The sequence below is a fragment of the Notamacropus eugenii genome, chromosome 3 (assembly GCF_028372415.1).
Source record: "Notamacropus eugenii isolate mMacEug1 chromosome 3, mMacEug1.pri_v2, whole genome shotgun sequence".
NCBI classification, from domain to species: domain Eukaryota; kingdom Metazoa; phylum Chordata; class Mammalia; order Diprotodontia; family Macropodidae; genus Notamacropus; species Notamacropus eugenii.
Window position 1 is genome coordinate 458,753,192 of NC_092874.1, and position 21,647 is coordinate 458,774,838.

A 21,647-nucleotide genomic window follows, 5' to 3' on the forward strand; every position below is an offset into this window, starting at 1 on the left:
AAGTCCCAGTGCTGAGGAGATACAGAGAGAAATGATCAGGCAATTTGCAAATATGTCAAAGGAAGGAAGCTGCTGAATCATTGCCATAATGACTTGGGGATGAGCTCATCATGTCAAAGTCACGGAATTTTCTTTGTTGAAAAGTGTGATGGATCTTGTTGATAAGAGAGGTAGGAAATACTCTGGCTAAACCTGTAGACTTTGGAAGGTCTCTTCCTCCATTCTGATGTGCCAGTAGAGCACACCATGAGCATCAAAGAGAGCATCTTTATTTATAACAAGCAGAGACTTAAATCAGAGAGGCTTGTGATAGCTTCCCATCTTCTAAAACCTTGACAAGTATACCAGGCTCCTGCGTAGACCACTTGGAGTTACTTCTCAGCCCGGCTTGTTTGACCTCCGTGCCCTCTTCTCCATCGTTCCAAGTGGCATCCTCCTACTGCCTCCCACCATTTCTCTTCATTTTAGTTCTTTCTTTGGCTCCATCACATTTTTCTTCCCCCACTCCCTCTCACTTCTCTCCCCAGCCTTTCTGCTTCTCTTCAAAGGGGATAATACATAGAAAGCCCTTTGCAAACCAGAAAGTATTCCATGAACGCATATTATTGTTAGTAACTTTATAATCATTTTACATAATTCTAATCTATAAATAACATTTGATTATTGATTTCCTGGTTATTTATTTTATATAATTATAACATACAAATACTGTGTAAGTAAATTATATATAATAATATGAAAACTATCATTAGACCTCTCCTGATCAGACCCCTTGAAGAAGGCTTCCCAAAGCCCCAGTTCTGTCTTGCTCAGCACTGCTGCACAGATATACCTGTACACAACTTGAGCTATTCAGAAGAAGGTCCAAGTTTAACATCCTTCCTTCCTTCCACCTTCAGGAATGAGGATGAGGATGATAAGTAACCTGTGTAGTACTTACTTTAAGATTTATAAAATCCTTCATGGACATTTTCTTAATTGATCGTCACCAAGACCTTTTTGGGAAATGCTGGTGTTTTCCTCATTTTAGAGATGCAGAAAATGAGGCTGAGAGAATAAGCAATTTCCCCAGGTTTATATACTAGTAAGGGTCTAAGGCAGGTCTTCTTGATATTTCTAGCTCTCCCCACTGCCCCACCTGGATGCATTATTATCCACCAGTTAGATCTTCTCTTTCCTCTGTATCTTGGGGAAAGAGGAAACAGGTTATGACAGCCCCACAGAGGTCTAGGGAAGAGGCCGGGTCTCCTTTAGTCCCAGTTTTGACCTTGACAGCTCCATGTGTCCAAAAGTCACCCTCTGTTCACAGTGTTACCAAATGAAGCCTGGGCAGAAGTGAATCTGCCCTAAGATGCTCTTAGAGCTAAAATTTGTCATCAGTATACCCCTGACAAATCTGGGCTAACTTCAGTATAATTCAGTTTAATAAACATTTATTTAGGGCCTACTATGTGCCTGGATAGAGACATAAATGAACCATTACCTGCCCTCAGGGAACTTTAATTCTGCCGATCAAGAAGGGTGAAGTTTATATAATGAAAATTCTTATAGGATTTTTGAAGATAAAAATTAATGACTCTACACATATATGTAGGGTGTGTATGTGATCACATATGTGTATGTGATCTAGGGTCATAGATTTAGAACTGAAAATCACCTTAGGAGACCCTGAAGTCTAACAGCCTCATTTTACATATGAGGAAACTGAGGCACAGAGGTGTCTTTTTTGTTGTTGTTGTTGTTTTTTAAGTGACTAACCAGTAAACAGCTGAGGCAGTATTTGAACCCAGGACTTTCCAATTCCAGGCCCAACACAGGTTAAAGTATATGTTGACCTGGAAGGTAGTGTTAGACTGTTCTTACTTTTTCATGGAAAAAACCATGAAGCCAGATAGATGCCCATACTTCTCTTTAGGAGAATGTCTTCAAACCTGATCAGTAGGCACTCATGGGCATAAAGGAAGGAATATCACAACCATACATTTAAAAAAACACTCCCAATACTTTCAGATATTTGTGGCATTCAGATTTTCACATATTTATTCCATATGTGTTTATAAATTAAAATATTCATAAAATGAACAATTGTGCCCTTTCTTGATCTGCTTGGCTTTGGAACAGAGATGCCGTGGCTGACGTTAGGGCTGCCAGCATAGAAAGAAGGATGGAATTGCATGTCCCCTCCATTTTTTATGTCCGAAAATGAGATCCAAGAGAGCCTGTATATGGAAGCATGCAGATGCCATGACAATAGCTTGAGCAAGATGGCAGGCTATTCTGGGTAAACCATTTCTGTGATAGCATAGCGGAGCTATTCTGAGTTGCCCAGGAGAACTCAAGTCATTGCAAATGACATTTCAGAAAAAGATATAAGGTACTTAAGTCCAGGAATGACCATCAAAATTGCCAATCTTCCCAAGCTTCCAAGAGGTTTCAGCTTCTTTATGGCAGATAAAAAATGAATAGACTTAGCATGGTAGAGTGACTTAGAAGTCTTATCTTGGTGTCAGAAAGACCTGGATTTAAGGTCTTGCCTCTGATGCATTCTGGCGTGTCATTTAAGCTCTCTTATCCCCAGGATACTCTCTCTAAGTTGGAATCAGGGAGTTTGGGTTCAAACTCTAGCTCTGCCAAGTCACAACTTCCCTGGGTCTCAACTGTTTCTTTTTATCTAAAATGAGGGGTAATTGTCCATTATGGTGTTTCCCAACTCTGTATCTATGATCTGTAAGATGAAGGGATCTGACTACATTCGTGTTAAGCTCTAAAATCTAAGTTCCTATGCCAGATGCAAGACATGTCTGCATGGAGGCAGGTTGTCCCTCCACCCTCTTTGAGAATGAAACACAAACCACATTACAAGCCGTACTACATGACCTTTGGCTTTGTATTTATTTGGAAAGGATTTTGTCAGACACTCATCTCTGCTTAATTGCAAAATGTTTAATACAATGTTAATTAAAATAAGCACAAATTTATCAGTGTGGTAGACATGTTGTAGGAATCTAAGATATACAGAGACCACTTTCAGTATTCTGAAAGTGGTCAATAAAAGCAAGAAAACTCCAATCCCTTTTTAGCCACTTTAGTCATCTAGTATTAAGTAATAAGTTGAGAGCTGGAGGGAGTTGTGAACTCAAACTTGCTCTTTTATTTCTGAAAACACTTCATTGAATTGGTAACATTTGTGTAGCAGAATATCAAAGTCATTTTAAAGGAAGTTCTTTATTTTAAATTGCAAACTAGTGTTTGCTTCCCTTGTCTTCTGCATGAATCACCCATTAATGCAGAATTAATGATGAAAATCAACAGAGAAGAAGAAATTAACTCAATTCAGAATACCACGGGAAAAGTCAATAAAAATTCATAATTGCCTCCAACCTGAAAGTATATATAATAGAATGCAGAAAATGGTAACTGGACCATGAGAGATATAAAGGACTCTGTGTGAGAGTTAGCATTTTGAGTCCCCTGAAAAGAGTAAAACAAGTAATTCAGATGAAAAAACAGTAATGACAACTGAATCCGATACAGGTGGGAAGCTCTTGGGTTACCATGACACAAAAGAAACCTGAAATGATGTCATGGCACAATTCAGTGATTATGTTATTGTTAATTACAAGAAAACATTATCCCTGATGTCTTGTCTACAATTTCCCTGCAACCCAGTGGAATCTTGTACTTTCTTTGTCAACGAGGCTCAGCGTAATTGCAGTGACTGATACAGAACAGAAAGAATAGGGATGAACCAAGTAGTTGCCAAATACTCTGGAGGGTTCTGATGACCTTGTCTTAGTGTCATTGATGTTGGGTAACAAATTGGGTCTCAGAATTGAAGGCAGAAAAGGTTGAATCGAATCTCTGCCAATTTGGTCAGTCTATGTGACCATCGATTTCAGTAGTTGTATCCGTAGTCATTTCAACTCTCATTCTCCATTCACTCATCTGTCCAATAGGTATAATACCTATAGTGCCTGCCTCTGAGGGTTGTCATGAAAAGCCAGAGACAATGTCTGTAAAGTGTTTCTCAGACCTTAAAGTGATCTATAAATGTTTATTATTGTTGTTATTATAAATGAGAGGCAGTGTGCTGTCATTGATTAAAGTCAGGAAAGTCCTGCATTTGAATCCTACCTTTAGCACATACTAGCTGTATGACCCTGGCCAAGTCATTGAAACCACTCAATGCCTCTAGGCACCTGTCTGTGACTAGTAACTTACAGAAAAAGTGCCAACATGCATCAGGTAGAAAAGAGGCTCTTTACTTGAGAGTTCCCTATATCAGTGAAATCATTATTATTATTCATAATAATATAATATATGCTGCTACATATTATCCTATAATAACAGTAATCTGTTTGTTGAAATCTGTCAATGATCTGAACAAGTTAATTTCATCTCCAAAGCCTTATCTGAACTCCGCAAGGATCCAGAGCAAGGACAGCATTGCCATATTGTCCCTGTGTCTATTCTACAAAGGGTATTGTCATTCAGCAAGTCATTTCAGTCATTGATCTGAGGGCTGAAGAGAAAACATAGTTCTAGAAGGACCCTGAAGAGGTTATCTGGCATCATAGACTCAGAGGATTTGGGGGCTGGAATGATCTTCAGAGGTTCTAGAGCTTAATACATCTCCCTTCCCAACCTCCACCTCCAATTCCTCATACCACTTTCATATGAAATAATGCCAGGAAACACAAGGTCTTAGGGTACAACTCAGATCTCACGACTCCTAATACAGCCTTCTTTCCAAAATGCCTTAATAGAAGACTGAGTGTAATGGTTCCTCCAGGCCAGTAGTATGTTTCAGTCAGAGACATTAAAAAAGACACCTTCGATATCAATTCCAAAAGACTACAAAGAAAAACCTCCCTGCTATCCCTTCCTAATCAACCCAGTGTAAATCTGGCCTGTGAAAATTTAAACCATTAAATTATGTGTGTGTATGGGGTATATATACATATATATACCCCCCACATACATACATATATACTATTTATACACACATATATGCACGTGTGTACATATATCCATGTGTGTATATATCACTATTTGTATTGTATACACGTAGATATATACATGTGTGTATATGTGTGTGTGTGTACATGCACACACTAAAGAGCCCCTCTTATCCATCCTTAAAAAAAAAAATCTAAAAATTTCATTGAGGTTTTGAGAAATATTCCACCCAACAAACATTTCATAAGTCCTTCCCATTGTGCTAAGTCTGGGAATAGCAAATCCGAATGGATGAGTCAGTCCTTGCCCTCCATTGGACATATGTATTTTTCTTCTAACTCTAAGGTTGTCACCCATGACTCTGTTGGTCACAGTCACCACAAACAGAGAGTTCTTTTTCTATTCAGAACAAAGAACCTAGAATCAACACACAGACCCATTGCTATGTCGATAATAAAGTCATGCGTGGGGTGTGATTTTCAAGCTTCTGCTCTGCAAATTTCTAGAGATTTTAATGAAGTTGCTTCTGAATGTACCTAGTAAGAAGAAAAGCCAATTTACACGAGAATGTATTCACATTCATAGGCTGTTTGGTATAGCCAATTTATACTTGCAGGCTCAGGCTCTTAACAATGCAGGTTTAAAAATTAATCTTTCACAAGCCGTCCTGGATAAGTTCTCTGGAGAATCCAGCATCTTCTATTGTACCCAGTAAAGAGAAGTACAGACATGATGTGTTTTTGTTTTTAAAGTGAAATATTTGGTTAGTTTCCTTTCTTTTTTGGTGATTGATAGCAGTAAGAACCAAATGGAGGCTGGCAGCTAGATGGAATTTGCAAGCAGAGAAGGTTGGGATCATTGTGTCAAATTCCAACAGACTACTCTTTCTTTAGGACCATGTTTCAGTGGTACTCTTTTTTTTTCTTTTAATTTGATTTTTAGAAATACCTGTGGTGCCTCATCTCTCCTATTCTGTCAGGACAATGGCTACAGATAGGCTCTGATACCACTCTCATTGGACCTGGGCTAATTTCCCACTCCTTAGGCAATCTGGTGGCCCCTCCACTCCTGGAGGTTCACATGTTCATGTCAGGTCTTGTATAGACCCCTGATCGGCTTAGCCCACTGTAGCTCAGAAATCCAGAACTTGAGAGATCAGCTAGCCTTAGCTTCTGCAGTAAGTCCATTATAGGTGGACACAACCATGGCCAACCAGAGACAGATACTCTCATAATATGCTAACAGAGATCCCCTTTCTGTAAGCAGGTTGAAAAGAGTTGGAGACATACTAGCCTTCTTGGCTGTTGTCTTTATAATCAATCAGTAAACGTTTACTAAGTCCCCACTATGTGCCAGGCCCTGGTGCTAAACATTTATAAACTATTTGCTTTCCTGTCTTGGGATGCATGCACTATCCTAAACTCTCTGATGGATGTGCTGCATTTCTGTCTGATCTAATAGCAGTTTCAGGCATGAAGTTTTACAAAGTTCTGCTAAGAGCATCCCAGACTCATTGTAGAGCAACCCATTCATTCACTCACAGAAGTCCCTCCTAGCAAGCTATTGCACAGTGCCTGCATACAGTAAGTCAGTGCCTGTTAACAGACTGGTGGTGACCAAATCCTTCATTTCAGTTGACCTCAACACGAGTTTATTCTGTACCTATTATGTGCTAGGTACTAAAAGTACCTACCGAGCATCCCTGGACAATTTCCTTAACCTCTCTCTGCCCCAGACAAATATCGGACTTTTAGCTGCAGAATAGGGGATGATCTACTTCCCTGTACTAATGAAATTGTAGGCCTAGTCTTTAAAAAACAAAAATGCACCAGGCACTGTTGTATGTACTGGAGGTACAGACAGAAAATGAAGTAGTCCCTGTCGGGGAAACAACATGTGCCCAGATAAATAAATATGAAATATGCATAAGGTAAATGCAAATCATTTGGGGGTGCAGGGTGGGAATGCAGGTTACTAATAACTGGACAGCCCAAGACAGGCCTGGAGGAAACCGTGTAACTCTTCCTTCATTTCCTGTCTCCCCCTGCAGAATCCTCGAATGCCACTTTGTTGACCAATGCTGAAAAGATCGCCACCATTACCACCACGCATGCTCCTTCTCAACAAGGAGCCCAGGAGACCAGGTCAGCTGCCGTACATGTACAAGTTCTTTATGTTCCATGATCATTCCTGGCACAAACATCAATTACCCTTGATTCTTTCCCAGTTTTCCCATGGGTTGCTCTTTTTTGTCTTTCCTTTCTCTTCATTCAGCAGGAACAACGCTAAACCAAAGCAGGAATCACAGTTTGATTTCAAAGCCCCCCAGGCTGCACAGGTGAGCTCAGCTGCTTCCATTTGCTTTGTTTACCTTGTCCTCTGGCTTCCAACTCACTCAGACTTTTTTGTGAGACATTCTTAAAATGGGGGAAAAACAATAACACCTTACAAGGTAATTATTTACCAACAAACCGCAAGCCTTCAGATCCAGTTGTTTCAGAAATGAGGATTTAATACTTTGCTTTTAAAAATATGCCTGGATATCCATCTTTTTATATTCTAGGAGAAAAAGAACCTAAGCCAAATATAACCCCTAGCAAGAGAGCAAATTTTCTATAGCCAGTGATAACATGGAAGGATCTCTGGCCCCAAAGTGCATTGTGCCAAGAAGGAATTAGATTGCCAATACTGAATGGCCCAGGCACCAGACTTAGAAAAGGAATGGTGGACCATATTAAAAGTGTGTCATGTAAAGATGGGATTAATCCTCAGTAACTGAGTTCTATTTTATTTTTTATTTTATTAAGGATGCTATGCACATTCTAGGCCTTTAATAGAATGGGCATATGAATGAATGGATGACTAAAATGAATGAATCAATGGTTTGAATGAGTGAATCAATCAATGATTAAAATGAATGGATGAATGAATAAATACCTTAAAAAAATACTTGTGAGCAGCCTGAATTCCACCTGTGGACTTCAACAGTTCTTCTCTTTCCATGTCTTTCAGCAGGACCAAGATTTCTACACTGTTGAACTGGAAAGAGGAGCCAAAGGATTTGGGTTTAGTCTTCGGGGTGGCAGAGAGTATAATATGGATCTCTATGTGTTGCGATTAGCTGAGGATGGTCCAGCAGAGAGGTGTGGAAAGATGAGGGTATGTGTGAGGAGGGAGCTTGCATTTGTAGTGCTCAATGGTGGCCCTGGAGAATAGCTAATGAAACATATCTTCATTTTTTCTGCAAAGAGGTGGGGAACTACAGACACAGAATGCTGCCTAGATTGAAAGACAAGATTCCCCTTTGAGTTGGTTTTCCTTAACTGTTTTTATTTGTTACTGAAAAAGTTCAGCGCTGGCTAGGGGTGGGATGGGTTATATACAGTAAGTGCCAGGCCTGAAGTCAGAAAGACTCATCTTTACGAGTATGACCCAAGGCAAGTCATTTAACCATATTTTCCTCAGTTTCCTCATCTGTAAAATGAGCCAAAGAAAGAAATGGCAAACCATTCCAGTATCTTTGCCAAGAAAATGCTAAATGGGATCACAGAGTCAGACATGACTAAAACAACCAAATAACAATGAAGAAAAGTCATTAATAAAACCATTTCCTCCAAAAAAGTTACTTAGAAGTCATCACAACAACCAATTTTACTATATCTAAAAATTTACCCACTTTCCGGGAATCTCAGGGCCTATGGAATTTAGAAACTCATCACAGGACCCCAGAACTTGGTTTTGGTGGAAAGCTGGGATAAGTTTCAAAGACAGAGAATTCATTCATGCGGTTGAAAGAAACAAGTAAAATCTGCCCCAAAAACAGGAATAAAAGGGAGGAGGTGGGAGACGCTGGACCAGGAGACTGGAGAGAGGAAGGAAGTTCTTTGTCCTGGTCACCCAAAATTCTTAGGTTGTCCCCAATTGAACTTGGGCCAAGCTGTTATAAAACTGCAATAGAAGCTCTTACACTCTATTTTCTCCATCATCTTAGACGTACCTGTCTTGTTAGATTCTGAGGACTTCCAAATGCTACCTCAAATGAACAACAAACAGTTGACTTGGGATTTGTTTCATATTGCCAGACGACTTAACAGTTATGGTGATTTGTGCTCAGGCCCTCCTTACAAAGGGCAGTCTTTGGAATTCATTCTTGGTCAGAAAATTCAGGGTTTCACTTGTCTTGAGGTTTAAGGTCATGATACAATTTGGATTCCCCAAGATGCTCCACATTTTTCCGTAGGGTTGCAAGATTCCTTTGCTCAGAATCTACCTCACTCTACCTTCATAGTAAATGGGCAAGTTGTGTTCACATATATGAGACTAAGACACCAAGAACCGTTAAATAAAGGTATACTATTAAATAAACCTTTTAATTTATTGTGGAGAGAAAACAAGGTATAGTAGATAGGGAGTTAACTTTTGGTTAGAACCACCTTTGTGACCATGGGCTATCACCCCTCAGTGCTGCTGGGCATTTATCTAACATTATAAGGTACATCCAGATGAGTTGTTAATCTTCATAGATGAAAGAAATTTCCTTACTGGAGAGTTCTCTATGCTGGAAAAATCACAGGTTTAGAACAAGAAAAGAAATTTTTTTTTTTTTTTAAAAAAGCTTCATATGAGAAATGGAGTAAAGCTGCTTCCTCCCAAGTTTCCAGTTTATCAGGTGAACCAGAAATGGTATTAATTCTTATTAATTATCTTGGCCTAATGGCTAGAGGCCCGGGGTTAGAGTCTAGAAGACCAGAGTTCAAGTTTTGTCTTGGATAGTTCCTAGTTTTATGACCCTGGGGAAGTCACTTGAATCTATATCGCCCAAGCACAGGTTTAACTATAGATTCAGTCTAAATTATGCTGGCTAATGAATCAGAAGATAGGGCTTTACCATTCACTACCAATAACATCTTGAGCAAATGACTTTACCTCTCTGGACCACAGTATCCTCATCTGAAAATGGAAAGGTCACAATAAGTGATCTCTAAGCACGCGACTAGTTCTACAAATACGATGCCAGGATGGTAGGGAAAACATGTTACACAAGCTCCATTGGTCTTCTTACACCTTCCCTCTGGCACTGAAGTTTGCTCTCCTTTAGAACAAAAAATAAGTTATATAAGGAAAACACTTATATACACACTTATATATACACATATATGTTGCACACTTATATACATACATGTATGTGTGTATAATATATGTGTGTATATAATACTATAGCAAAAAATTGCTAATTTATGGCATTTCTATAAGTATGTATATAGGTATGCACATAATTTTATGTGCATATATATCTGTATATATACACACATACATATGCACACATACATACATATATACAGAGAAAGGAGGATGGAGAGGGGGAAGAAGGGAGGAGAGAGGAGAGCAGTGAAAGGGAATGAGAGAAGAAAGAAAAAGAGGGAGGAAGAGGGAAAAAAGAAAAAGAGGATAAAGAAAGCTGGATACTGTCTTCAGTTTTAACAAGACCAAAGACATACTGTTGATTTATTCTGCTATCCCAACAGACCCTTGGCATTTTCAGATATACAATTAAACAAAACCCCTAAATGAAATTCAGAATTGGCATTTCTTAAAAGGATTTCAGCGCTCAAAATTCATAAGAACCATTGCATAAAAATGGTTGGTACCATTGAAGAAGATGATGATAGTAAATTTGTGGGAGAATTTCTTGGCTGTTCCCCTGTCTCTAACATATAATTCAATATGTTCTCTTACAAATTATCTTGGGAGAGGTGAGTGAGGTAGGAAGAGGAGCTACTTAGGAGGAAAATTACTTAAAATAGCATTGACGTGTTCACTCAAGCACTTGAGCAAGAAGCCTTATCTATGTAATTCTCTAATAAAATAGGGCATGTAATGCTTTTCATAAACCTTGCAATGCTATTTTATTTTATTCTCAAGAGCTAGCACAGAAGATAATGCCAAGTGAGGAGACAAAGGATTGGGGCCACGTGACTGTGTGACTAGGTCATTTTACATTTATCGGGCATGTGTCAGTGACCAGGCATAACGTTGCCTTTTCCCATCTACAGATCTTAGAAGTTGCTGTAGAGACAGTGCTTTTCCACCCTCTACAATATTGATATGGAATCCTTTTCTTGTGCTGAGATGTTTTGAATCAGTTACAACTAAAATCTAATGAGCTCCCTGCGTAATTGCCAGATCACTGTCTGAATTATGAGTGGATGGAGCTAGTAGCTCTGATTAGGGGTGGAACCTAACTAGGGAGATACCCTAATTCATGTTTCCCACACCTGGGTCTCATCGAATTCCTTTATGTAGATCTCATATTTCCTTCCCCAAACCAAGTGAGTCATGTCATGGCAAGGTGGGTGGCTCTTGCACTTATGATAACTTCCCACTCTAACACACTGATCTTCTTCATTTTTTTTTTTGACTTGGTAGATTGGTGATGAAATCTTAGAAATCAATGGGGAAACCACAAAAAATATGAAGCATTCTCGGGCTATAGAATTGATTAAGAATGGTGGTCGCAGAGTTCGCCTATTTCTGAAACGTGGAGATGGCTCAGTACCGGAATATGGTGGGTCAAACTATGAAAACATTCCTTTCTTCCCTGGCATCACTCCATGAATTTGTCTCCAGAGCTGCAGCGGGAAATTACCTTTGTTTTCCTTTCTCACCAGTGTCTTACCAACCTTTTCGCAACACGTGATTAATTGCCTCGCTTGTTCTGAAATCTCTGCACATTTCATCCTTTTTGCTTGCTTCCATGGACTGGGGCGGAGAGTTAGGCAAGACCATCATAGCCCCCCTTTTCTGGTGATCAGAGAGAGAACATTTTGTCTAGTCCAACCAAGAAAGAAGGAATGTTTGTTTGAACTGTGCCAAACTGTTTCTCATTGCTAGCACAAAATGACACTGTTCTTTTAAAGAAGGAGGAAAACAGGTTTCCTGAGTGATATGTTGAGGCACAAATACTCTTTTTTGTTATTGAATTTGTGTCTGTATTCAGAGACATGAAATTCTCAGCTCTGCTAAATCTCTGTATACAATCACTCCTCTTCCCACCCAAATTCAAACCTTCTGAGCCCACTGTTGTTAAAAAAAAAAAAAAAGTCTGTTAATACTTAGTCATATATTTTTAAATGATAAAGGATGAAACACATTTCCAGTGCTCATCATGGGGGAAAGATACTACTCGACTTTTCCTGTAAGGAAAGCTAAATGCTACACTATTGTTCCTTTATCGTAGCTAGAGACATGAGTTGAGTAGACAGCACTGATCTTGATTTAGATTAGGGTTCTGATGGAGAAAATATTGTATATTATGATAATTATGTCCTATTTATTTGAAATAATTGTTTTAAAAAATTATGCCCTAGATGTAGGGCTCTTCCCAACCAAAGGTCTTCAAAGTTTCTATAGAAACTGTGTTTGAAGGATACCCTTGAACTTGGCTGCCCCTTATTAGGGATACTAACTACTATCTAGACCTCCTTTCTGAAAGTCGCTCTGCACAATTCACAATTGAATTCTGGGACTTGCTGAAATGTTTGAATCAAGTGCCACTCGATGTGATGGGGTTGCCCATTTGGAACACTCACCTTCCCAGTGGCGTATGCCATTTGACATGAATACTCTGGGCCAAAACCAGAAGGGTCTGCTGAAGACCCCTTTAGGAAATGACCCGATGGGACTCTGAATTCCAACTCAAGTGGAGGAATGTTTCCAACATTCCCATGCAGTGGCTGGGCACACCTTTCTGCACTAAACCTCTTACCACTAGATTCAACGATGGCACTGAAACTGTGTGAAATTCTGTCTTCCTCTTTGTTTTCCCTCTATGCTCCTCTTGTTTGGATGTACCATGTCGTTGGGGACCCATTGTAACCACCCTGTACAGCTTCACATCTCAAAGTATATGTCTGTTGCACTGAGGATGAAAAAAAATCCAAGATTCACAAATGTTCTTTGGGCTAAAAATAAAGATCATTAAATATGCAGTTTCAAAGGAAGGGTTTAATATACTGGGCTCATGCTGCTGTAACCATTTGCAAATGTCATTTGGGCGTCAGCCCCTCAGCTCTATCGATGAGAGTCACAAGTGGGTTGGTTATGCTATGTTTCATTCCAATATTTTTCTTACTCGATTGGAGCCCACTCCTCTGTGAGGCTATTTTTGTAATGAGTTTTTGTACTTAATTTCACCACCATCGCGGTCTTCAGGGGGGTGGATGGGACTCTGGGTTTGGTTTGGTTTTTTGTTAATTGTCAATGCCTTTTCTATACCAGCCTGTGTCATTATTCTGGATGTTTAAAAAAAAAAATGGATGCATTCATTGTCTTGGGTTTTTGAGTCACCTTTTGGCTGTCTAATTATGCTACTCTCCTAACTGCTGTCTCTCCAGCCTTATTTGGGTGTCGCCTTAGACTGTCTGACTGGACAAATAAACTTTCTTTGCCCTAAGATAACCAAATGAAGATTTATTACTTTTTTTTCTTTCACCTTTGTTATAGGGAATCTAAATGTTCAACTTTTCTCTCTCTCTCTTTCTCTTTTTCTGACTGTTCTTGGTGCTGGGCTCTCACTTCCTCAGCGATGATCCCTCCCAATATCGCTGCATGTATGAGAAATGACAAGCTCGGGGAGGCTTGCTTCTACCTTATGGGCCATAACCAAACTACGGTTTGTAGCCAAGTCAATCCTAGGTGTTTCTGTGCTGTGGCCTAATTCCCTTATTGCTTCTGCTTTGCTCTATACTGATATGTATGGCAATTCATTCTGAGTGCTCCCCTGCCTTCTTTCAATTGTAAGTACATGACCTAACCTATTCAAGCTTTGATCTGCCTGACAAAGTAAGTAGGTAACCAGGATCGCAGAAAGACTTTGGAGGCCATCTAGTCTGATCTGTACCTGAATAAGCATCCCTTCCCACCTAGAGGAAGCTCAGTGGCACAGTAGTTAAAGGGTTGGACTTGGAATCAGGAAGACCTGAGTTCAAATCCAGGCTTAGATACTTCTTAGCTGTGTGACTCAGGGAAAGTCATGTAACCTCAGGGTTTCTCAGTTTCCTCATCTGTAAAATGAGGTTAATAATCACACTGGTCTCCCAGAGCTGTAAGGATAAATAACATTTGTAAAGGCCTTTGTAAACCTTGAAGTGAATACGAATGCTATAGTCATATGCTATGCAGCATGTGATTGCTAGTATTCCTCTTAGTGTTAGCATCTCTATTCTCATCCCTATCCTCCCTGACAAATGACCATCTAGCTATCACCTAAATGCCCAAAGTGGAGGAGAACCCACTTAGGCTCTTCAGGTTGCCCTTTCCACTTTTGGACACCTCTGGTTATTTTGTTATGTTACCTCCCGAAAATTGAATTCTCTGCTAATTCCACCCATTGCTACTAGTTCTTCCCTTGGGGCCAAGTAGAATTAGTTATGATAGGTGACTTTTAAGGCCCCGTCCAGTGTCTAATCCTACCACAAGGTCATTTACAGACTCACAGATTTAGAGTTGGAAGGAGCCTTAGAGACCATTAATACCTATGTGACCTTAGGCACATCCCTTTCCCTCCCTGGCCCTCAGTTTTCTCATTTGTAAAATGGAAGGGAACATGGGGTGAATTAGGTGGCCTCTAAAATCTCTTTGAGCTCTACATCTATGATGCTAAGTTTAATTCCTCTTGTTAGAGGGAAGCCCTTCAGTTACTTAAAGGAAGTCAGTGATCATGGGCTCTCTTAGTCTCCTAAACAAGGAGGCAGAGTGAGGAAACTTCTTGCTGTACAAGTACCAAGCTGTAATGGGAAACCCAAAGCTCATGTCTTTAGATACAAATTTCTCTCCCTTTTCAACACCTACATTTTTAAATGAGCCAATTTTTCATCTGCCCCACAGTAGACACCTCCATGTAAGAGTGAAAGAATGAAGCTTTTTTATCCTGATCCAGGTACCTTAAATAGGGTTTGGGGAAAGGTGAGGAAATGAGATGACATCACAAAACAGGCAGTTTGGCCTTTAGGCTACTCTAATTTGTAATCATCAGCAAAATTGTTAACTGTATTTCTCCCCCACACTTGGAACTCTAGGGGAAGATGGGGGTGGGGAACAGGGCAAAGCAGGGCCTTGAGGGTTGATGATGCGGACGCTGATGCCGCATGAGAGAGATTTACCGAGAACATCTGCCTTCCACTTTTTCTCTGCAGTTGTCATGTGATTTACAGAGGTAGAAGAAATCATTCATGAACATCTGCCTGAAATGGTGGTTTGTGCATGCGTGTGTGTGTGTGTGTGTGTGTGTGTGTGTGTGTGTGTGTGTGTGCAATTTATATTTAGGTAAACCAAACTTCACTGTGATACATGGAAGTGTATGTAGCTAGCTATAAAGAGTTGTGGGATGTCATTTAACATGTCTACACACCATTTCAAGTGTCATTTAAGGATTCTCATGGTCAAACCCCTTAACAGTAGTAAGAAAAATAACTTGTTAGCCCATTATTCTGTAGCACTTAACACACTTTCCATCAGAGTTCCCTCGGAACATGAACGGAAGGTCTGTGGAGCAGGCTTTACTGGTATGACTGTACCCATGTGATAGCCCTGGAAATATAGGATCAGGAGAGTTCATTTATTTACCCTCAACAACAATACATAGAATATTAGCCCTTGCAGACTGAATCTTAGTTGTATTTAGTACAAAAGAAGCTGAGAGCATTCCTGATCTCAGGACTTACCAGAAACAGTTATTCATCCATGTCATGTCACTTCACCCCCAGCCCTGAGCCCCTCTGCCCTCTCCCATCCTTCCCCCCCACAAAAAAAAACACACCTCTTTTCAAAACAACTTATTTAAAGGAAAGGAAACTTTTAGTTTTGTTTAGTTGGTGCTCTAGTCAGGATCCAATGCCCTTCAGAAACTGAAATCATGACTGATATTGTAATTATTGAGATGATTCATGCCTACGCAAGTGTGTACATGTTAGGAACAACGGGGGAAAAATGACAGGCTAGCTTCAGAGCATCCCAAGTACTAATCAATAATTCCTCCTTTTGTAGTTAAATTTAAATTAGCAAAGCTTGAGTTGGCTTCCATTACTGACTGTCTTAATGGCTGTTTGTTTTTGTCATTAATGGAGTCTGAAATGTAGTGAATGGTGCCTGGAGCTAAAGAACTCTTATACCAAACTGTTATTTTCATTTCTTGCAGACCCCAGCAGCGACAGGAACGGCCCCCCCACAAGTCCACAAAATGTACCGGAAATGAAAATGGGGCCATCTGATCGGAGACAACACCCATCATTGGAGTCCAGTTATCCACCAGATCTTCACAAATCATCACCACATGGGGAAAAGCGGGCATATGTTAAAGACCCCAAAGGCAGCAGAGAGTATAGCAGACAACTCAATGAGCACCACACTTGGAATGGAATTTCTAAACGACCTGAAGGGGCTGGAGCAGGGAGGCCAAAGGACTGGACACCAGAGGGAAAGAGAGACGCCCACCAGGAGAGGATGGTGATAAATGGACCAAAAAAGAAATCACCTGAAAAGAGGCGAGAGGGAACAAGAAGTGCTGATAATACTTTGGAGCGGAGAGAACGTCATGAGAGAAGGCGAGAGATTTCTCCTGTGAAGAGAAAAGAATGGTCACCAGGCCGTAGAAAAGATAGTTCACCCAGCAGACGGAGAAGATCCTTGGAAAGACTCTTGGACCAAAGGAAATCTCCAGACCGAAGACGAGAGTTCTCCCCTGAGAGGAGGGCTAAGTCCTCTGACCGAAGAAGAGAGCGGTCCCCAGAGAGAAGGCGAGCACGGTCACCTGAGAGAAGGAGAGAACGGTCACCTGAAAAGAGAAACCGAGATGACAAAAGCAATCGAAAAGAAAGGGAAGGCTCCAATCAGAAGCCAGAGATGAACAGAAGTTCCAGACATCCCCCTGAGCAGAGAAGGAGACCTTATAAAGAATGCAGCACTGACCTCAGTATCTGAGCCTTTTTACATCACATTCTAGCCTTTATAGGGTTAAAGATTTTAAGAGGGTAACAAATTATTTAGTTTCTTATGTAACAAAACATTCAATACCTGATAATCTTAAGGAATACCAACAAACATTTTATGCAGATGAAACATATAAGAAAAATATATGAAAAGTGTTGTGCCTGATGTATCATATTAAAGAAAGTATTTTTAAATGTATACTTTTTTTTTTTTGAAAATTATTTGCCAAATGCTGGCCCTAAAGGATATAAATTTTATTTCTGCATACAGTTTAGAGTTGGAGAATCATCCTTGACTGGGCAGCCTTTTCCTCTCATAGTCAAATGGGGCAGTCAGTAATTCCTCTAGGGAAGGAAGTTTATTGATTACATTTAATTATTTGGATCTAGACTATTATTTAGTGATTTCCTGCTATACTGTATCTAGGAGTTTTGAAAAGAAATGGAGAAGGGGAGGAAGGCAAAAGCATTATGCCAGTAGGAGCTGAGGCCTATTCCTGAAGAAATAGAAAGCAAGCTATCCTCAAAGTGAATGAACCGTTCAGAGAGACTACTATTATGATGAAGGATATTTATATGAAGACAAAGCATCACAAAGAGATGTACTTGACTCTTGACTTAGCGCTGGTTCAATCAACAGTTTGCATCTTTCCTGTCTGGTAGGAGATCACAAGTCAGGAGCCAAGGCTGCCACATCCATGGCACACGTGTAGAGCACCACGCTCGTTAAGAATCCTCAACGCCTACCAAGGTCACATTAAGGCAGCACCACCGCAGTTTAGCTCATCAACTAGAAGCAATTGGACCAAATGCCAAGCATGTATTGTATCATCTTTTCAGAAGTAGGATAGCACCTAGAAAATGGGAGTGCACCCACAGTATAATGGAGGCGTTTGAGACCCCCAATATACAGTGAGTGTGTTCATTCTGCTTAGCATAAACCAGTAGATATCCTTTGCCAGAATTTTAAAATAAGGGAGTCAGGGAGGGGCGAAGGACAAATTTCTGTATTTGTTTTATTTTACTGTTTGATTCTTCTTGAGACAAACAGGATACACCTTGTGAATGCAAGAGAAATATCCCCAGGATGACCAAAGAAGCCGTTGGGAGAGTTCACCCAATCTGGTTGGGAAGCTTCTGCCCTGGTGACTTTGTTGCTTGAATAGCTCTGGACAGCAGAACAAAATGCAAGCTTTTTTTTTTTTGGGGGGGGGGGGGAGGTTGGCTTTTCTTTCCTTTTTTCTCTTTTCCTTTCTTCTGAAATTTTTTGAGATGCAAGTAGTGTGGTGACGTCTGCTATGGCCGTGGTTTACGGCTGGAATGGATTACTGCCTAGCTGAGCCAAAACGTTTGCCGTCCCCTTCGGACCACTCGAGTAAACTGCTGCTTGTGGCGTGTTGGTGTGTCCATGGTCTACTGTTTCACATCTTCCATACAGACACCAAGCATTGCGAGTCTATCACTGTTGTTCCCGTGGTACTGTAAAAACAAACAAAAAATATTTTTAAAAAAACCAACTACGAAAACAAACCAAGATGGCCAATCATTGTGTGTACAGAGTTTAAACTGTAATTAATAGAGCCTGTTGAAACACAAAACAAAACTGTTGCCTTTTTTCTTGTATAAAAGAGAATTTATGACAAAATTTAGCTGTGAGGAATGTGATTAAGTGTTTATATTTCTGAAAATGAAGCAAATTGATTCATGGGGATATATTTTAATGTACACTGAATCAGGTATGTAAGGCTGTTTTCAAATGGGAGCCTCTCTAAGTAATTCTCAAGCTTTCATTTATCCTGTCATGGTGGGCCTGCCTGTGGAATATCAAGCCCTTGTGCGCATCCTCTGTTTGCTCATCCCTCCTTGCTGTGTGCTATAGGCATAATGGTCTTTTGATGTTGATGAAAAGCAGTATGTGGGCCAATCTTTTTATAAAACACTATGCACATATAAATACGACATTGTTCATAGCTTTATTTGAGTTTTGGGTTTATACGTGGCGTGAGTAGGAGTCAAAAGTAGATGGGGATTTACTCAAAGCCAGCTACTTTCCTCGAAACAGACATAATGTATGCTGTTATGATGTAGAAGGAGAAAGCCTGTGAAAGCTATTTTTATCATTATACTTGTTTTTCCTTACAAAGCATCCATCCAACTGCAGTAGTCAGATTCAGGAAGAATAACCCTGAATAATGCTGTTCCTGTCTGGTTCATTTGGGTTTTTTTCCCTCCTAAGGCAAGAAATTGGATTCCACCTAAGGTCCCACCACTAGGAGTTGATTCCTGATTTCTAGCCAAATACATTATGTGAAATGCCTGCTGTCTCCAGGTCAATTCAATATTTATTTGTCTCTCATCAAGGTGGAGCTTTGAGTAGATCCCAAAGTGAACCTGTTTTAGGATAACTTATTGTCAGGGATGATATTTAGAACTCAAAATCTGTGTGTAACCAACTGGGGCCAGTCAAAGTCTCTGAAGACTTGGGGTATGACAACTTGGTCTTTATTCCCCAATTTGAGTTTTCCTTTGAAACACTGTACTGTATGAGGACTATGCATAAACTCGAAGGATACAGTTTTCTCTGAACTGCTGTACTTAACGTTGGGTACTTCTGGCTGGTTCACTGCTCTAGCTAGCACACAAGTCAACGTCTTGATGGGAGGTGATTGATGAGTATATTTTGTATGTTCAAAATCAAACCATTTAGAATTATTCCCCCCATTACACAATCAATGCCTGGAAGAATGTTAGGGTGAAAACCAGACACCCTACTTGTATTTTTTAAGTTTGAGTCTTTTGTGAAAGATTTTTTTAATGCATTTTTACTGTAAAAAAAAAATACACGGAAAATGTATGCATTCCATAACAATTACTGCTTCTGGATTTGTATTGTTTTTGTCTCTGATTTGTCGCCTCAGTTTTCTGAATACATTTGGGTCAAGTCTTTAGCTGGGAACTTGCCAGTCCAGCACTCATTTCCAGCTAACTAAAACATCAGTGTATCACAGCAAAGCTAAATGACTACCATCCTGGATCCATGTTCATCTGCCAAGAGCCAAGAGCGATGAATTGCACCATAAAATTTCTTCAGAGACTGTGGCAAGTTCCTCACCTTCCTCTGATCATCCCTTTAGTTCCCTGTTTCTTTTGTACTAAAAAAAATTACAGAATTTTAGAGTTGGTCAATTCAAATATCACTTCATTTGCTTAGCACAGTGTCTAGCATTTAGTAGGCACTTACTGTTTCCTAACAATTATTTGTGTGACCTTGGCAAGTCACTTTAACTCTGGGCCTCAATTTTCTCATCTGTAAAATGGAGGTTGGATCAGATGGCCTCTGAGGTCCCTTTCAGTTCCACATAGGGAATCCTATGATTCATTGATCAGTGATAATTGAGTTTAGTGTTGTCAAACAGAAATGGGGGGCCACTAAACCAGAAATAAGGATCCCTATAGTGCCACATGTTGCCTTAGAAAATGATATTTCTGGTGGGTTTTTACTGAGTTAAGCATTTCCCAATTACATTTTAATCTGGTTCAAGCTATATTCATATTGGACACCTCTGATCCAATCCAACACATAGCCTTCCCTCAAAAAACAACAGCTCTACAGAATACTAAAGAACTCATTTAGCCTCCCCTTAAATACCTCTCTCGAGGGTGGATTTCACTACCTCCCATGGCAGCCCATTATAACCCTAATTTTTAGGAAGTTTTCCCTTCCATCAAATATAAATGTACCTCAGCTTCCATGGTTCAAGATTTGGATTGTCTAGGATACCCTATCTGGGCATCTCTCATCTGGAAAGTAAGAGAACTGGACTGGAGAATTTCTGTGGTCCCTGCTAGGTCTAAACCTACGATTCTGTGTTTCTACCCATGGTTCCTCTCATTGTTCATGCCCCAAAGAGGTCAAATCAAATCCCTCTTCCACATGGCATTCCTTCAGATTTCTTGAAAATGTCAATAATGTAACATCCCCCCAATTTTTTCTTCCCTGTAACTTCACCTCATTACTTAATAAAGTAGATTAAATTTCATCCCTAAGGTCAATATCTCTAGTTTCTTCAATAGAACTGGCCCCTTTATTCATCATTTTTGCCTTTCTCTAAATGACCTCCAGTTGATCAATCCTTCCCAGACTGTGGTGCCAATAACCAAACACAGTCCTCCAGATGTGTAGCCAATCACAGTGATTAAATATAATTTCCTCCCACCTTGTTAAAAGAGGGGAAAGATGATCTCACTTGCCTTTATAAAATTAGTGAGAAAATTAGAACACACTACTTCCCAAGTATATCTTTGCTCAGTAGTATTTGGTCATCCCAAGTGCAAAGGTTACTGCCTAGGAGCTTTAGGACCAGAATAGCATAACAATTGACCTTGTAGAGGCAGCTCATTCTACTTTCAAGCAGTATTTAATGGTTAGGACATTTTCCCTGACATCAGGTCAAAACTTGTTTCTTTGAAATCCTCATCTGCTGTAGCTTTATAAAACAGGAGAGAGTTAGACATGCTCTGTTGTCTCACCTGACAAGATGATGAAACTGGTCAATGCTTCAATACACTTACATGTGTATGATTTGGTTACTCATGAATTCAATTTCCATAGGCCTTTTTTTGCTAAATTACTTTTCGTTGGCTTTGCTTCCTGGTCATTTCAAAGAGTATCCTACCATTAATTCATCCTTCCTGCTGAACTTT

General features: G+C 39.9%; 1 protein-coding gene across 24 annotated transcripts in view; it reads left to right on the forward strand.

Moving 5' to 3' along the window:
- Positions 1 to 19,812, forward strand: part of MAGI1 (membrane associated guanylate kinase, WW and PDZ domain containing 1) — a 703,366-nt gene extending 683,554 nt beyond the window's left edge. For 13 of the 24 annotated variants that reach the window (XM_072598734.1, XM_072598736.1, XM_072598747.1 and 10 more), the window contains 5 exons: positions 7,010 to 7,103; positions 7,234 to 7,297; positions 7,972 to 8,118; positions 11,386 to 11,524; positions 16,154 to 19,812. In XM_072598734.1, coding sequence (XP_072454835.1) covers positions 7,010 to 7,103; positions 7,234 to 7,297; positions 7,972 to 8,118; positions 11,386 to 11,524; positions 16,154 to 16,935 — 1,226 coding nt within the window. In that variant the 3' untranslated portion in view covers positions 16,936 to 19,812. The remainder of the gene's footprint in view (positions 1 to 7,009; positions 7,104 to 7,233; positions 7,298 to 7,971; positions 8,119 to 11,385; positions 11,525 to 16,153) is intronic. The other 11 variants (XM_072598738.1, XM_072598739.1, XM_072598744.1 and 8 more) reach the window with 3 other exon arrangements.
- The last annotated feature ends 1,835 nt before the right edge of the window (positions 19,813 to 21,647 follow it).